This window comes from Hypomesus nipponensis, chromosome 20, assembly GCF_054491055.1.
Source record: "Hypomesus nipponensis isolate SF chromosome 20, ASM5449105v1, whole genome shotgun sequence".
NCBI lineage: Eukaryota > Metazoa > Chordata > Actinopteri > Osmeriformes > Osmeridae > Hypomesus > Hypomesus nipponensis.
In genome coordinates, this window is record NC_140380.1 from 5,577,972 (window position 1) to 5,594,721 (window position 16,750).

At 37.6% G+C, this 16,750-nt stretch overlaps 1 protein-coding gene across 2 annotated transcripts; it reads right to left on the reverse strand.

The window, feature by feature from the left end:
• Positions 1 to 115: 115 nt before the first annotated feature.
• On the reverse strand, positions 116 to 5,775 carry LOC146246026 (U3 small nucleolar RNA-associated protein 14 homolog A). Of its 2 annotated transcripts, XM_084684324.1 has the most exons (15): positions 5,472 to 5,775; positions 4,991 to 5,078; positions 4,822 to 4,892; positions 4,625 to 4,689; positions 4,359 to 4,507; positions 3,932 to 4,087; positions 3,674 to 3,793; positions 3,462 to 3,556; positions 3,257 to 3,380; positions 3,089 to 3,166; positions 2,523 to 2,907; positions 1,955 to 2,415; positions 1,679 to 1,854; positions 1,145 to 1,244; positions 116 to 1,015 (listed from the first exon to the last, which is right to left on the reverse strand). In XM_084684324.1, exons 1-15 carry the CDS (start codon positions 5,477 to 5,479, stop codon positions 722 to 724), a joined length of 2,370 nt encoding a protein of 789 aa, XP_084540450.1. In that variant the 5' UTR covers positions 5,480 to 5,775; the 3' UTR covers positions 116 to 721. The 2 variants fall into 2 exon arrangements, with proteins under 2 accessions (XP_084540450.1, XP_084540451.1); XM_084684325.1 differs by lacking the exon at positions 5,472 to 5,775 and having other exon boundaries at positions 4,991 to 5,086.
• Between the last annotated feature and the right edge of the window lie 10,975 nt (positions 5,776 to 16,750).

Below are 16,750 nucleotides of genomic sequence, written 5' to 3' on the forward strand. Positions count from 1 at the left end.
ACAGTCAACATGGTAACACAAGAGAGAGGGGGGGCTAAATCCACTATCGGAATTCACACTGGCTGTAACCCTGGTACCTACTCCGTCCTCACAAACAACACACCACACACACACCTCAGGAATGAATATTTTCATTTTGAATCACTAGTTACCATGCAGAGGAGCTATTCAAGTATACAATTGTACAACAGTTAGTTGGATTCTTTCCCCCCAATAAAGAAATATCATGTGCCACAGCAGATCTGATTTAGGGGCCACTTAAGCAAAAGTAAAGAAATACAACAGCAGGATTAATTTATAGCTGCATTTAATTTTACAGATCAAAAATGTTTTTTAACAGCGCTTCTGCTAGCTAAGTAAATAATGAATTAATGATGTGCCACCACCATAAGCAAATTGGCTCATTAAAATGTATTGTAAAATATATTGAGAGGTGTCAAAATCATGACTGATGTTACAAATTACAAAACATACATATGTAGCCTGACATTTCATTCCAAGAAGAGGTCATCGTCTCACTAGAATTTTCTAACCTGCTTTTCCTCCAAGACCAACTAAATCACAGCTTACTTGGCAGGCTGAGTCAGGTGTAAATGCTCTCAATCGTAAGTGTGGTGGCCATGTTACCCCACAGAACGTGTAAAGCATCCTTGGTATCATGATCAGGGTTAGGCGTCCCATTCACGTTTGCGTCAAGACAACAATAAACGGAGGAAAACAATCAGTTTTTTGTGCGTTTCTTCTTCTTCTGCGCGTGTTTCTGAGACGTCTTCTTGACATCTTCTTTGCCTGACTCCAGCAGAATGTTTGGCCCTGTCCTTGCGATCGTCTGCTTTCGGCCCTTCATAAGCTCCTCACGGGCGATGGGGTCGATGATGGCACCTAACTGGGTGACCACCTTGGGTGCGGTGATCTTTCTCACGACTTGCTGGGTATTCCAGGTGCGGCCGATAGGCGAACGGATGGTGTGCTGAAATTGTGTGGGATTCTCAAACGGGAAAGGCAGCTGACTCACCTGCAAGAGATGGGAGACACGGAGCAGCCAAACATCAGCAGTAGTCTGATTCTCAACTCTTACCAAACAATCGTTCTCGCTGGAATACTTGACCTGTATAACGTACTGGTACTAGTTGTGGAAATGTACCTGGAGTGTAGCGACGGCCGAATCCCTCTTTTCAGAGATAATGATGGCAGGAAGTTTCCCGTCTCGTCTTGGGGGAGGGGGGGCTGCTTTCACCCTGAACCTACAAAAACAGTTTTTTTTGAGTGAGCAACACAAAGTTGTTTGATTTGACTGATTTTACATCTAATTGTATTGTTTAGGACATGATCCACAGACAATGTTTGATAACATACCCAACCATATATGGTTGAAGCCACCACCAAAACAGTCTGAATGGAATAGTCATTTTCTCACACATTGCTATAGTATCTTATTAGGGATCTTAGCCAAAGTAGAACATTACAGATAACGAAGTAAAACATCATAGATAACGCATTTTAAAAACAGACAATTCTACTACCCAAAGCTTACAGTTATTACTCAAATTCAAATGATTTTTCATTTCTGCTTCCAACGTGTCATAATAGTAGTAACCCCACAGTCGAAATGTCACAGAAAAATGAAAAAGCACATTGTGCAAAAATTTCTGTGCCTGTACAATTTTTCATCCCTCACCTCCTTTGTTTCCTACGTGAGGTTTTGAGGCCCTGACCTCCCCACTCTCCCCAGCCTGGCAAAGTCAAGTCCACGACCTTGGGTTTCCCAGCCTCCTCCTGCTTCCTCTTGTCCTTCAGAAAGTCTGAGACGACATCGTCCCCCGCAAACGCCTCACTGATGATGGTCCTTTGTTCCTTAGAAAAGACGAGTGTGGAGACATGGTGCAAGAGCTTTACAAGAGCTTCCATTTTATTTGCATTTTATTCTGCTTTCCTGCTGAGGAAACTGACTTACCTCTTCACCGTTCTCATCCTCCACGGCCGTGGGAGCCAAAGGGACCTTGATCATTTTGGCCTCTTTGGTCAGAACCTCATTGGGGTCAATCCCTTTCTTTCTCTTCATCTTCTTCCCAGCCTTCTGAGTACCACATGGGAGGGCCGTTTCCTCTATGTTGGGGCTCTGGTCCACTGGAGGTGATGGTTGGTCTCCTTCGATATGAAGGGGGTTCTGACTTACCATCTCCACATCCTCCAGGGTCCTGATTCGTACCAGGGTCTCCTCTAGCAGGCCTGGAGCCTCCTCGGTCGGAACGGCCCCTGGTTCTGGTACTGGTTCTGGCTGTGCTTCCTGAGATTGGGACTTCTGCTGGCTGTTGGCTATCCCCTGGTAAAGGCTGGTAAACTCAGAGAGGTCCTCTTCCTCACTGTCAGAGATCTCCACAACTTCTTGTTCGGCTTCATTCTCCTCTGGTGTTTCTGTAAAGAGGAAGGCAGGTGTATTACGCATTGTGAGAGACAGTATATTCATCTCTTATATAATTGATCTAGATAATGACCCACTTGAAGAATGAAACAAGGCTTACCTTTGTCTTCCAAAGACACAGTTACACCGTCAGCTACCTCCGTCCGCCGCAACTTGCGCCTCGACTCAAAATCTCGAAGGAGCACTTCCTCTTCAGTTTCCTCGACTTCCTGCTCACTTTCCGCTTTGCTGTTCGAGTGTGCCGTCTCCTCAGGCGTGAGCGTCGGCACCTCCGTGCCCTCGACCGCCTCCTGCACTGTGGGTTCGACAGAAAGCTTTCCCCTCATCCAGGGATTTACCGGGTCCAGCAGCGGCTGCGAGTCGTTCACAAAGTCTGGCAGGGTATCTGGGCTGTCCGTGTCCTCGTCTTCCTCCTCGGACACTACCACCACTTTCTGGGTCAGGTCTTTGTTCACCTCTAGCTGGCTCTGCATGGCTTTCCGAGCCTGTGAGCCAAACAATTATTTTGTCAATGTCGTTTTCTGACCATACAGGGTAAGATTACGGAATCCTAATGGAACTCATCCACCGACAGGGATTGATAGTACAATAACCGTAAGTATGGATGATTGATGGGAAAATACCCCAAAAGGTACAAGCAATACAAATTGTAAATGAAATCATTACCCCTTCATCATATTTTGCCATGATTGCCTTTGACTTGGCCCACTTGCCACTGTTCTGATGCTTCAGAGACATTCTTTCCTGTAAGAAGAGATGATTATTCAGTTAATACGAATCTTCAGTATCAATTTCATCTCTTATCCTGCAAATATTTTGAACCTCTCACTGTACCTGCATTCGAGACAGTTCCATCTTCTTCAGTTCCTCGAGAGCAGCAGCAGGATCGGTCTTAAGCATGTCATCAAACTGCTTCAGAAACTCCTTACGCATTGCTTTATTCTGTACCCTGTGGTATCTGGAAAGAGAATATTTGCCTTACTGGTCTTAATCTAAAGCTTGTATTGAATATTACGCAAAGGGGATGTCAAACATATACTTTTTGCTCTTTATCTTCCTTTCTCTTTTGGCTTTTGCTTCGTAGTATGACTGCAGTACTCTGGCCTTTTGGAGTTCTGCACGGCGCACTTTTGCCTGAAACACAGGAAAAGGCTGTTCTTCAGAGCTGGAATTTAAATTAAAGCTTAATTGTTCTTAATTCATTGACTACAGGGAGAATGTGGCTGGGTGACGCTTGGTGGGAATACCAACTTCCTCTAGACTCATAGCTCCCAGAGAGGCTTCTTCCATGGGTGTAAGAACAGGTTGGTGGATGGGTTGCTTGTTCTTGTGCAGAAGGCTAAAGATCTCCTGTTCCAGTGGGGTTTGAGCCTGTTTCACAAACAAAGTCGGAGATAACTATTTCTCCTTTTAACAATTGAATTGGTAAATATCCCAAACGTTTTACAGAATGGGGAGATTCAATCTGAGAACACCACAAGACAATCACACACAATGTACTGTACTCACCTTCCATCCAGTCACCACCTGGTCCATGCGTTTTGGGCCAGAAGGCTCCTGGTTCAGGGGGAAAACCAGCTGCTCTGCCCTTCGGTTCTGTTTTACTATACTCTCCCATCGCGACACCTCTTTCGCGGTTTTGTCAAAAGCCACATCTCTATGGATCTGTTGGAAGTGTGTTGTTCATTTCCTAAATTCTCTTAATCGATATCAAACTAATGTGTGAAGAGGTTTACATTCTACAAACTAATATTATATATATATATATATATATATATATATATATTATTTTTTTCAATAATTGTTAGGAAACACTATATTATCTTAAAACATGTTATCTTTTGTTAAAAAAATTGATGGTCTAATCTTGGTGTACTAATCAACAATTGGGGATTCATCTTTTTGATTATTGAATTCTTTGTTGACATGATCTGACCTTTTGTGTTTCCTGTTTGCTTAGGGGTGTCTCCAAGGTAGTGTGACTGTTCTGAAGATTCTTAAGCTGTTTCTTTGTCTTGGAGAGTGAAGCGGTGGTTTTGTCCATAGTACCAATGAGGTCAGACAGATTGATTTTTTCTCCTTCACCTACAAACGCAAATGTTTTGTTTCATGCAACATTTCTTGTATGATTCTTATGTCACATTATAACTGCCTATGAAATGTTGTGGATAAGGAACACTTCTTTGAAGCACTTGATTTTACCTTCTGCATTGACAGTGAACTCTGATACTTGAATGCTGGCTTCAGACCGTTCAGCAAGCTTCTTTCTAAGGAACAACAATACATTGGTTTTGGTTGTGACACTTCTTTGAAGATTAGCACATAAATAGTAAAGCTTTAGTGTTTGTCAACCTTTTGTTGGTGCATGCAAAAAAACATTTAGCCTATGTAATTCATACCTTTTCTTTCCCCCCAGTGAGCTGATAGCCTCCAGGAGCTTGCGGTTTTTTCTCTCATCGTCACTGCCATCCTGTGACACAAAAACGTCAGCACAATCAGTTTAAATACGTATTGTTTTTTTATTAGTTTGTTTTTAAACTTGACATTTGGCATATGTAAGGAACTCACCTCATCTTCACTGGCGCTGATGCTGGTGGGGTCTGTCTGATTCTCCACATGGTCGTCATACATCCCTTGTTTAATCATCGCACCATCACTATACATGAAGAGAAATATCTTAGTGGTAGTCTTTTTCGTTGTTTTAAACAGCTAAGGAGTTTTTAACTCTGCCATCCCATGAAACCAAGCTAAATTAGCTGTGCTGAACTAATCTGTCACGAACATGTTCCAGTCCATGCAATGTTGACAAACGTGGACGTTTTAGAATACACCAAGATGTGCACATGTTTGCTGAATGTAGCTCGACTAGTTTGTCGATTTTTATTTAACTATAGATTGTTTTAAACTCATGCTTCTGCTAAAACTAAACCATGTTGTCCAGAGCTAACTAACGTTATTATCTACAGTAGAAGTACAGTAGCTAAGTAAGGAATTGTAATTTCTAGCAATCACTTTAGTTACAAAGTCATCAAGCTAAAACTTCACCAACCTTTCCATTTTGAAGAGATCTTCACTATTGGGGTTGGTATATATGTTTTGTGTTTAGCCACGTTGTTGGCTAGCTAGTCCTCACTGGTTAGAATTGTATTCCATTAGCTACCACATGTGAAGTACTCCTGCCGGAAAGCCGTTTTACATCGTTTACGTACTTGTCGTAAAATACATTCCTCACAACCTTTCCCACTATCTCTGGGTAGGATTCGGGGCGTATCTTGAACAGTGTGAAACCGTAGGCTATTTTATTCACGGTGTTGTACCGAAATCGGTGACCTATCAAAAACTGTGATCAGGGCTCGCTGTTAAGCAAATGTTCGTACCGTAACCCTAACCCTTACCCCGACCCTAACATTGGCTGAACAGCGACCCCTGGTCCCTGTTTTCGATATAGGTCATTGATTTCGATAGCCTACACCGGCATACCCAGGAGTTTGGTTCAGGCAGCGGCTTGGAACTCTTCACCATGGCAATGACTCATGATCAACTATTTGTTGTCTTTATGTGATTTACCAGGTTAAAGGCTATTTATAATCTGCAAACATACAGCTTCAATTTCATGAAGTGTAGCGAAACTTTTTTGTTCTTTTAGAATGCAGAGCCTCACTCATCAAGTCAAATGTTTTGATATAGCCTTTTACAAATCTCCTCTAACCTAAGTGGAGGTCATGACCTTAACCGACAGAACCCAAATGTGCTAATTACTTTTATCAAGTTATTTATACTTTTATTCAGGTTTTTCATATGCTGTTATTTAGGCTAATATTGTAATGCAGAGGCAGATTGTAGACACTGTTTTAAACATATAGGACCCTACACTTTCAAGACAGAGCTGATCATGACAGATCATTTAACATAATTAGGCATGTCTGTGAATCAGCTACGTTTTCATAGTCTGTTAGGTAACTTGACACACTTAAAATCATACTAACCTTTTACACACTCTCTGACCTGGTCACACTTGTAACCATATCCCAGTTTTTAAAATCCCATCAGTCCTAGAGTTTGCATTTGCATTGACACTCCTTCCCTTCCATTACCCTTTCTTTAAGCAATCAGTATTCAGTGGTCAAGATCTCTAAAGCTGCAAAAAAAAAAAAAACACATCAATACGTAGCCCACACATAATTTAATGTGTGGTGGTGGCCTCTAAGAATACTGATGTTCACACTTTTGTAGCCATATTAATAAATTAAAACAGACCATATCATTTTCTGTGAAGTACAGGAAAGTACTAGTTTTTATTCCTTCATAATCAAACTTCACAAACAGCGTGAACTTGTACAATACCTCAGAGAGTGAAAATTACAAAAAAAGTGCTGGTAACATTTACAAAAATCATCCTTACTTAGCAACAATCAGTTTATTCTTCCACACTTTTTTTAGTCTTTTGTATTAAGGCTTAATACTTCTGTATAAAGTATATGCAAGATAAGTCTTCACAGTTTTTCGAAAAAAGTCACAATATTATGTAACATAATGAAGCTTTACGGCTATTTTCTTTATAATAACAAATACACATCACTGGTAAATATACGTGAAATACAGGGCTTACTGTTAAAAATGGCAGGTAATGATACTGTTTGCTGAAATAATTTGCTTTCACACACTGATAGGAAAGGTTTGACATACCATTGTGATAACTGAAGGAGGAAAGATAAATAAAAAGCATAAAAACTTGGGAGATCGCCTCCAAACTTTGGCACATCCCTTTAAACGTTTTCACAAAATATATAAGGTTTATTTTGTAAATCATATGCATGGAAGAATAGCAAAACTGGCATAAAGTGAAAACATGCTGTGTAGTAAGGTGCTAAATCAAAAAATATTACATAGCCAGCCTATTCCACTTGGACTGACATGATTAAGGTGCATTTGTAAGACTCAAAGCACATAGGCCTTTCTCTTAGATTTCAACAAACAAAAATAAGTTAACAACACAAACTCTCAAAGACAACCAAAATGTATTTGACCAATAGTCTTGAGGCGACCTCTTGTACTCATGCATTCCCATGGATCTGGCGAAAGGGTTATCTCTACCACAATATTGTAGCTGTTCAGCCGTAGTTGTTTAGCTGTCGCATGTTTGAAAGAAAGTGTTACATTTGAATTTTGTATGTTATTTTGCACATTTTTTGACAGTGGATACTCCACAGATGCTTGTCACTGTGTAGCGTTCTCTGTGAGAAACAGAAAGGTAATGAGATGGAATCTAAAACTGAGTGTTGAACAAAGATGAGATATATTCACATGATTCCCTAAGCTGCACTAGATTACAGATCAGCAGATGAGATCTAGCCCTAGGACTTTGCCAATTTTACCCTCATGCATACTGTACGGTTAAAGTGACGCAACACGCTTGTTTAAGTAGCCTACATCACAAAAGCAATTTGGTTTTAGTGCAAACACAATTGGCTGACTTCAGCTTCTCAATAATAACAAGCTCACCAAGGAGATTACAAGAAGGCACATACGTATGCTTCCTCTAACACGCAACATATTTAGACAAACTGCCACATCTTTCAACAACACCACAAAGCGGTGAAAACAGGAAAGCTACTTTTTCCAGATAATAAAAGTATTAACCATGATTGCTGTTATAAATTATTGATGATTTACAGTTATCAGTCAACAAAATGCAGACATCAACAATAGTCCCACTATCAACCTTACGGACAATTATGGGTATGATATATTTTGGTGGATACAAATTCTTTGGATGACTCATGTTACAATATTCAAGGAACGGTGCATTTTCCATCAGTTTTAAGAAATGTCTATTCTTTCAATTTTAAAACCTCTTAAAGCACTCTAAGTTTTTTTGAGCACAGTTAAAGGACTTTGTGAAAATGGTATGTTGTAGCATTGGGGAAGTTTCATATGTTACCATTTATTCAGTTGCCACCATATAATCCACATTAGTCCATATTTATGGGGCATCCTGTGACTATATCCCTTCCTGTCTCTCTCCCAAACAGTTTGATTTGTCAAAAGCAATCACAAGAGGAAACAGTGTCTTATGCGCCTAGGATCTGGACCTTTGTGATTGGTCAAACGAACAAACTAAAAAGCCAACAAACATGTGCGTGTCCAAATTCATAATGTGCGTCTAAAAGACAACATACTTCCATTCTGTACCTTTACATAAAATAAATCATATACAAACTTTTCAAATATCACTTTTACACAGCGTTACCCTGTGCACAGACGGCTCTCTTATCTCAGAAGCTCTGGCTTTCAGAATATGTCAATTTATCTGTATTGTATTGCTTTCATAAATGAAGACCAAAATAAGTTTAGTGCAAATCTATTTTCTGGTTTGAGAAGTGGTAGTTGACATAGAGTAGGTCATAACAGGGTTCAACTGTCATATTTGGTTGACTTAGAAGACAACACACACAAGTGGTTATTTCAATTATTATCATTATAATTATTATTGTTTTTAAGTGGTATCCCTTTTGATATTTTACTATGCTCTTGAGAACAGTCATCTACTATGGGAATTTAGAAATAGCTTTAGTACTGCAGGACAATTTTTTTTAAACAAGGCAATGGAACTGTTTGTCAAGACAACCAATTTACAAAATGATTTACGATTGCAATTAAAGGGAATGTTCACTCCATAAATATTTTTATTCCCCTCTTTCTTAGGTCAATTCTTTCTCTAACCAAAATGTCCACCATTAGACAGAGAGGGCACCCCATTTGAGCATCTCTCAGACAATGCAACCTTATCACAAATGTTCTTCACCAAATCATCTCCTCTACATTAGCCATAGGCTGTTTATACCAGTTCAAAACACCAGATATGGACTGTCAGCTGTCTGCATGACTTTACAGCCTGAATGGGAAGACATAAGAAATTATTTAATGGGTGTTTCTTCCTTTTAAAGACCCCTTTAAAGAGCAGAAAAGTAGTCACCATTCTAACAGTGACTACAGCATGGTGTCTGCGTCATCTTTCAGGTAAGAACTGTCATAAGGCTGTAGTCTGTGCAGTTGGTTCATGTCTCTTATATATGAATAGCTCTCAACTTGAAAATGTTGGAAAACTCACTCCAGTCCAGTGTTTGACTGTCAAAGTATAAAACTTCCTTGCACATACAGTATGTTACAAAAACTCCCCCCCTTTCAAAACAGCAGTCATTACATAAAAAAAAGGTTTCATAACAATAATAAAGGTACAAACCAATTTGGAACATACACAAAGAAGATCACACACACACATTACTGCAGCATATATGTCAAGGTTGCGTAGTTGTGATGTTAACTACCTTTACTACAACAGCTGCATTTCTGCCAAGTTCTTTCTGTAATATTTGAAATAATGAAGGAGATAAAAAAAAGCAAGCCAAAGCAAGCAACAAGTCTAACAAAAGATGCTTAGATACATGCGTGTGCCTCATAGATCAATCCAAGTGCATTTTTTTCTTGAACAACCAAAAAACAAACAATATATGGCAGCCAAAAGCTTGAATGTGTCTTTCCTATCATAAATCTAGAAGCAAGCTGACGTTTTTAATTTGATTTCTGTCAATGAATGGATAGTATTATGTCTAAGGCTTTAAGACACATCTTCATTCAACAATAATTAATAAATCCTACCAGATCATACTAATCATATTTCAAATTTTGAATATTTGCCAAGGGGTTTACATTCTTCATTGATATTAACTATTGCTATTACAAAAATATATTATTATTTAGTATCCTTATTATCTATTAAATCAACTGATATAAAATTTGGTCCACTTAATTAGGATGTAAATATAACTTCACTAATAGGAACATCAGCATATTGTTTGGTTGTTTTAGCCGTAATTATTGGGATCAGTAATATATTGAGGCGGTATTAATGAGGGATCAATCAGATTTAATCATTTTTGCAGTGTCTTGATTATTTATTGTAGGAAGGTCGTTATATGTTCCTGTTTTTTTAACAATGGCAAATAATGTATTGTAAAACCAATAAACAAATATGTGCAAAAGTAAAAATCTTGGTCCATCTCAAAATATGAAAAAAAAAAGAACATAACAAATTTATTATATTTTCCACCGTGTTGGAATAACATTTTAGCAATGATTTGTTGGGGATCAATAGGCAAAATATTAATTGTGCATGGCACATAAATTTAGTGTCACTCTTCCACCAATCCAGTGCATTTTGTTTGTAGGACAGTTTATGAAAATAGAAAATAATGACTAACGATCGTTCATAAAAATAACTTCTGGAAACTGGAATAATAGATATAAAGATTATAGAACAACAAACAGATCAAACATAATCAAGTGCACATTGGGAAGGTCTAAATTGATGGGTTAAGTGTGTGTATGTTTGTGTGTAAAGAGGATAACTAATCAATATTGAGTATTACCTTTAAGCAGAGGAACAATGCAACATTTACAATCTTATACATGTTATAACATGCTATAGTTTTACATCACAGCTACGATGTGTCAGGTTTATTTTATGTTTTGCAAAATGTATTATAAAAAGCTATTTTGATTAATAACACAACTACTAAACTACTGTCTACCAATAGTGATCATAGGATGAAACCCCGTCGCATGTTCACAAATACTCTGCCTTGAGAATGAAGTGAAAATTTTACTTTCTAGATTGGAACACGTATACAAGTGTGTTGGAGCTCACATCTTTACACTTTTTTATCACTTACACAATAGATGTTATTTGTGTTTCTCAGACACTGTAGCATTATTACCATTCTTTGGTGTTAAAACAAAACAAACGTCAAAAAAACAAACGTCAGCTAACATTTAACAGTTAACCTCTTATTATGTGCGGTCCAATTGCACAACAGACAAATTCGACTTCTACCACCACACCTCTGAAGAGACTGCAATTAAATATAGAGTAAATTAAGTTGTGTTTTTCATTGTAATGAAGTACTGAAAGCATTAACAGTTTAGACCAGATTCAAAAGTGTATGCAGAAACATTTTCACATGTGTGTGCCATTTGTGTAACCTATTTGGCAAAAATGGGTCAAATGTAATAAAAACATTACTGCCACGCTGTGAACATTGCTTTGTCTTACAACAGACATTAATTGTTTTTGGGGCATGAGGTAAGCACAACAGACAAATAAATTACCATCATCCAAAGTGTTTCATATGTAAAGTAATGTAGGGACCCTAATTTAGAGAATTCTGTTGAAAATAAGTATATCTATAAGTGGTCAAATTATACCCCAATTAAGAGTATACTGGCATTTGTTGTTAATTTAAATGAGTCTGGTACAAACAGGCATTTTTCAATAAAATGGTTTGTCATTCTTTTTTATATATATAACAGCATCACCTCAGCAGAATCTTGACTGATTCTCAGCCGGACCCTAAAGATCTTGGGGTCAACGGTAACACCGACACAAAGCTGGACCATAGATTTTAGTGGTCTTAAAGGGGGATATGCTAAATAAGCCGATAGTAAATAAGTTAGCCAAGTTGTCCTTGTAAGGTCAAAGGCATCACACTATTTCTTAAATAGTTTCAAATAACATATCATGAAGTTATGTTACGTCAGGCCAGACTAAATGTAGGAATGTTCTCCACATGGAATGTGCAAACAGTGTAGTCTGGCCTTTGCTACACAAATTGAATTCAAATTCCAAACTGCTTTCCATGTTTCGACAAAGATGCTCGCCAATAGGAAAATTGCTTCTCTCAAGAATTTCTTTTCATGAACAAAGGTAGAACAACTAATCTGTTCAATACATAATATATTTGTTCAATACAAATACGTTTAATACATGACATTCAGTTTTGACTTTACATCATGCCATAGTATACAACTGATTAGATAAATGATTGCCATGTGGCATCTGTCCAGATGTGTATTACATTGGAAGTTTGAGTACTTTTCATTTAGGCTAAACGATCATTTCATGAGCAAAATGACAAACGTGATTACTGGTCTAATCAGCATGCCTGCTTTGGATTTGGGGGGCGAGTAAAAGGTCATACAGTAAGTACTGTGTCTTGTTCCCAATCATATAATGTCTGTGCTTGTTTAGCATGTTGATGTGACTAACACGTAAGGTTGTATATAACCACAGTGGCTTCCTATGCACTGGCCAATCACTGGCCTATTCAGGCATTGTTGAATGGTTTTAGCCAGACATAGTGATGGCATGTTTTCCTACACTATCATCAATGTTACATCCAGCATGCTGGCTTACAGAGAGGGGTTCCAATGGTATTAGCATGACATTTCTACATAGAATGGATCGATACGAGCTAGCACGATGATAGGACAGTTAAAGTATAACCGAACTTTGAATTGTGATTTAATTGGCAGAATCCAAACAGTACTGTTTGTTTGTCTCTGAGCTGAATGGGATCAATTTAGTTTAGCAGTGGAAAGACAGTTATAGTAATCTAATAACAGTTTGCTGTGAATACTTTATTATGGCAGAGATGTTTGGGTGAATGGGACTTTGTTGTGGCACCTCTCGCTCACGTTTGTAAGCACCATGTCATAAGAGCATTGCCAGCTAAAATAGTGGATAGATCTGTATCTACTGTGCAGGTAACCTGGTCTACTCCTGCCAAATGCTACATCTTCATATTGCATGTTGACTTTGATGGAAATAGGGCTTTGTACATTTTCCAATTCTATTATGGTTGTTAATGCATAACATTTATCATTATTATTTCCTGCTATGTATTTATTTCACAACTTTGAATGACAGCAAATAAATAAAGATACATTTCAGATGTATCCTACATAAATAGATAGAAAGAGGTTCAAGCTATTTAAAGGGCTCTACTGAGATGTACTGTTGTCACCAACATTTATCATAGCATAGTTGTATACATACTATCATTATCTGTTTAAAGACCATAAGGTGTAAATACTGTATATATTTGCTAAATGTACTGTAGGTGAGGAATTATGAAGATTACGTATATCAATATACAAATAGGCACTTGATAGGCATATTCTCTATCCCACAAAGCATATTCTAGCTGCAGTAATTTCTGTATCAAACTATTTCAGAATGTTTGTTATATGTTAGAGATGTTCATGAAGATATTTTCTAGCCTGGCATATACTGTATATTTACTTGATTCCATTACAAAGTAATATGTAGTAGAACAAAAACGGTATTTACTAGCGAGTGACCATAACGCTATGACCAGTAAACAGTTACTGGCCATTACTTTGTGTGATTACATGAGTGAATGTGAATTATAAATGAAAATAGAAGGACAGAACAATAAGATTGGAGTTAGACGGATGCGTCCCATTCAACAAAATAACCAAAGTCCTTTCCCTTGTGACTACATTACACTGCTCACTACGTCAGATTGTTTTCCAAATGGTTTCATCTTATCTCATCTTGCATTGAAAGAGAGGGTTCAAGTCCAAACAACACACTTGCACACATGGACACAACTGTGACATGTTACTCAATGGCTGTCTATCCTCCCCCATTAAGAACAATGTACTTATAACACAAGAAATGGTCCTGAAATAAATTGCAGAAGTGACAACTAAAAATTGTGTTTGTACTCTGACTTAGCTAAACCTTAGCAACATGAAAACAACTTTTAAAACATCAAACCAGGAGCTGCTTACTAAAGTCTATCTACTTGTGAATCATGAATCCTGTAGCAAATTCTGAAGCAATATCATAATCCAAAAAATAGCACGTTTACAAAGGAAAATACAAAGAACACACAAATGTGTGCCATGGACTGCAAAGAAAGCATTGTGGTGTTGCAGTGAAAACCTGTGTAGTTAGCCCATATACATTTGTACTATTATTATATGTTCTTTTAAAATTAAATAATGTTTTCCAAGTACATTTGTGTGTGAGTTTATCTGGCTATGGACAACAAAAGTGAAATGACACCACCTAATCCTTGCAAGGGTTTATGTGGAATAAAATTGGTTATCTTACTTTTCATATCCCATCTCAAAATATATCAAAACCAACATTAAGCTACTTCTTTGACTGCTCTTCCATTGACGTCAACAAACTAACATTTAGCTACAGTCAATAGTGCATTTCATACATTTATCACACAAAATATTGGCTAATTTAGGTTAACATTGCTCTGACTGCATCTGGGCTAACTCAGTGAACACAAAGTAATGATCTGAAGTCAGACTGGTTCCAGACATCTTTGCAACCACGCTGGGCAGACACCAACAGAATGGCAGGACTAATAGCCTACTGTTTGAAATAGATCTCAGCTAATCTTGACATTTTGTCAGATAAAGCAAACAACAACAGAACCTAGTCTCTATGTACTGTAGGGTATGCAGCATCTATAGCCACTTGGCAATGGTAACATGAGCTGCAACGTAGACCCTAACTTCTTTCAGTGTCGCTGACCTCTGCAGAAAAAGGCACCAAGACGAAGACCTGCCCAATGCACTAATTGCTGAATTTCTCTCTACAACCTAATGCGATTTCACTGACCAGGTGTAACCTCAAATATTGTTCCCAGCATTGTTGTATGATCGACCATTATAGATAGCTATAGCATAGATAACTTTGCTTCTGAAGAACCAAAATCACAGCTTTGGTATTTCTGCGATATGTCCACTTAACGTCAGTTTCTTGTTTTCTTTTTTCAATATGAAAACACAACAAATTTGACCAAATTTGTGACACTTGTTGAATGATCTCATCAGGTCATATCTTCCAATAGACTTCGGTGATAAAGCTTAAGCTAATAAAATCATTTAATCTTAACAGCACATAGGTCTTCCATTAGGGGCAATGGTTCCATTAGGGCCAATGCTCTACAGTTAGAGAATCTACACGACAGATTTATTTTTCAGCCCAAGAACGTTAGAAAAAGCTGTTGCTCAAAGTACCTGCACTGCATATTGCAAAGGAAGCCCTACAGTTCAGATATTCCACCTCCACTTGGGACATCAACAATTTGATTATATGTCACACACAAACATTCACACAGACATACAAACACAAGGGAAGGGACACACACACTTGTGTACAATTTACAGATAGCAAATAAGCTACGTACAATCTCCCACCCTAATTCCCCAAGAAACTTGTTCTAAAACACACATATCAGTTATATCCACACACACTATAAATGTTTTTTTTTTCCTTTTTTGGATTTAGTTTGGCATGAATGTTTTTATATGAAAATTCAGCATCTGTTCTAATGTATGCAATGCAAACTGTTGTTAGAGGGGATAAACTCCTGAAAAGAATATATTAAAAAGGTAAAAAGAGAGACAAGCTCACACGATGGTTCGGATTTAAATAAAAAATAATTGCTTGCACAAACACAGCACAAAACATACGTATTTGCAAGCGTTAACAAAAGCTGAAACATTGAATAACCTTATGGAACAAAGCATTTTGTAATACATGTGAACTACAACCAAATAGATAAAAATGATTCTTCTCTAAAACTATAATATCTCTGGTAACAGTAGTGCACTTATCGGTTTAAGCAGTGCAACATATATGCAAGAAAATAATGCAGTCCTCTTATCAAGCTTTTAAGAACTTTTTTTCTTTAAAAATGAGAAAAGAAAATCATAGAAGGTAATTTCTTAAGTAAAACAATTCAAGATTAAGCACAGGCATTTGAAGAAAATGTGCAAAGTAGCACTTAATTTTAAAAATCTTACAATTGTTTTCAGACTGTACTGTAAAATGGTTAGTTACTCTCTACACCGATACAACTACTGATGGGTTGTCTACCCAGCAAAATTGTTCATTTGCAATTGTAAGCAAATGTTTGTCTTATTTTTGATAAAAAAGCAGGTACAACTAGTCAAATATCAGAACAGAGATTTTGAGTGACGTGACACAAGAATAACAACCTTCTCCCCTTACTTCCAAACCTTCTCTTTACACACTGTATCTATAGGTTACCAAGAAATCAGGAATGTATACTGTTGTCTGGAAAGTCAAATCTGCAAGTTGTGGTATGTGAATTTTTTTTTTTTTTTTTCGTTTTTTTTTGCATTACCTACTGTTGGTTTTCTGTACATCCTGTCGAAAAGATGCAGGCCATTTGTGCCACCAGGTGGAGCTAACTTATCGGGAATAGTGCATTTTAGTCTTCTCCATCTGCTCAAATGGCTCAACAATGTTGTTCAGGTGGACAGGTTGTACAGAGACACTGGATTGAGATTGAATATTGTAAATGTCCCATGCACGGTCAATGAAAATGATTATATATTTGACAGTAATCCAAATCAACAGATGTCTTTAAATCCTTAATAGACGTTTACATTGTCAAAGGATGATTATGCTAA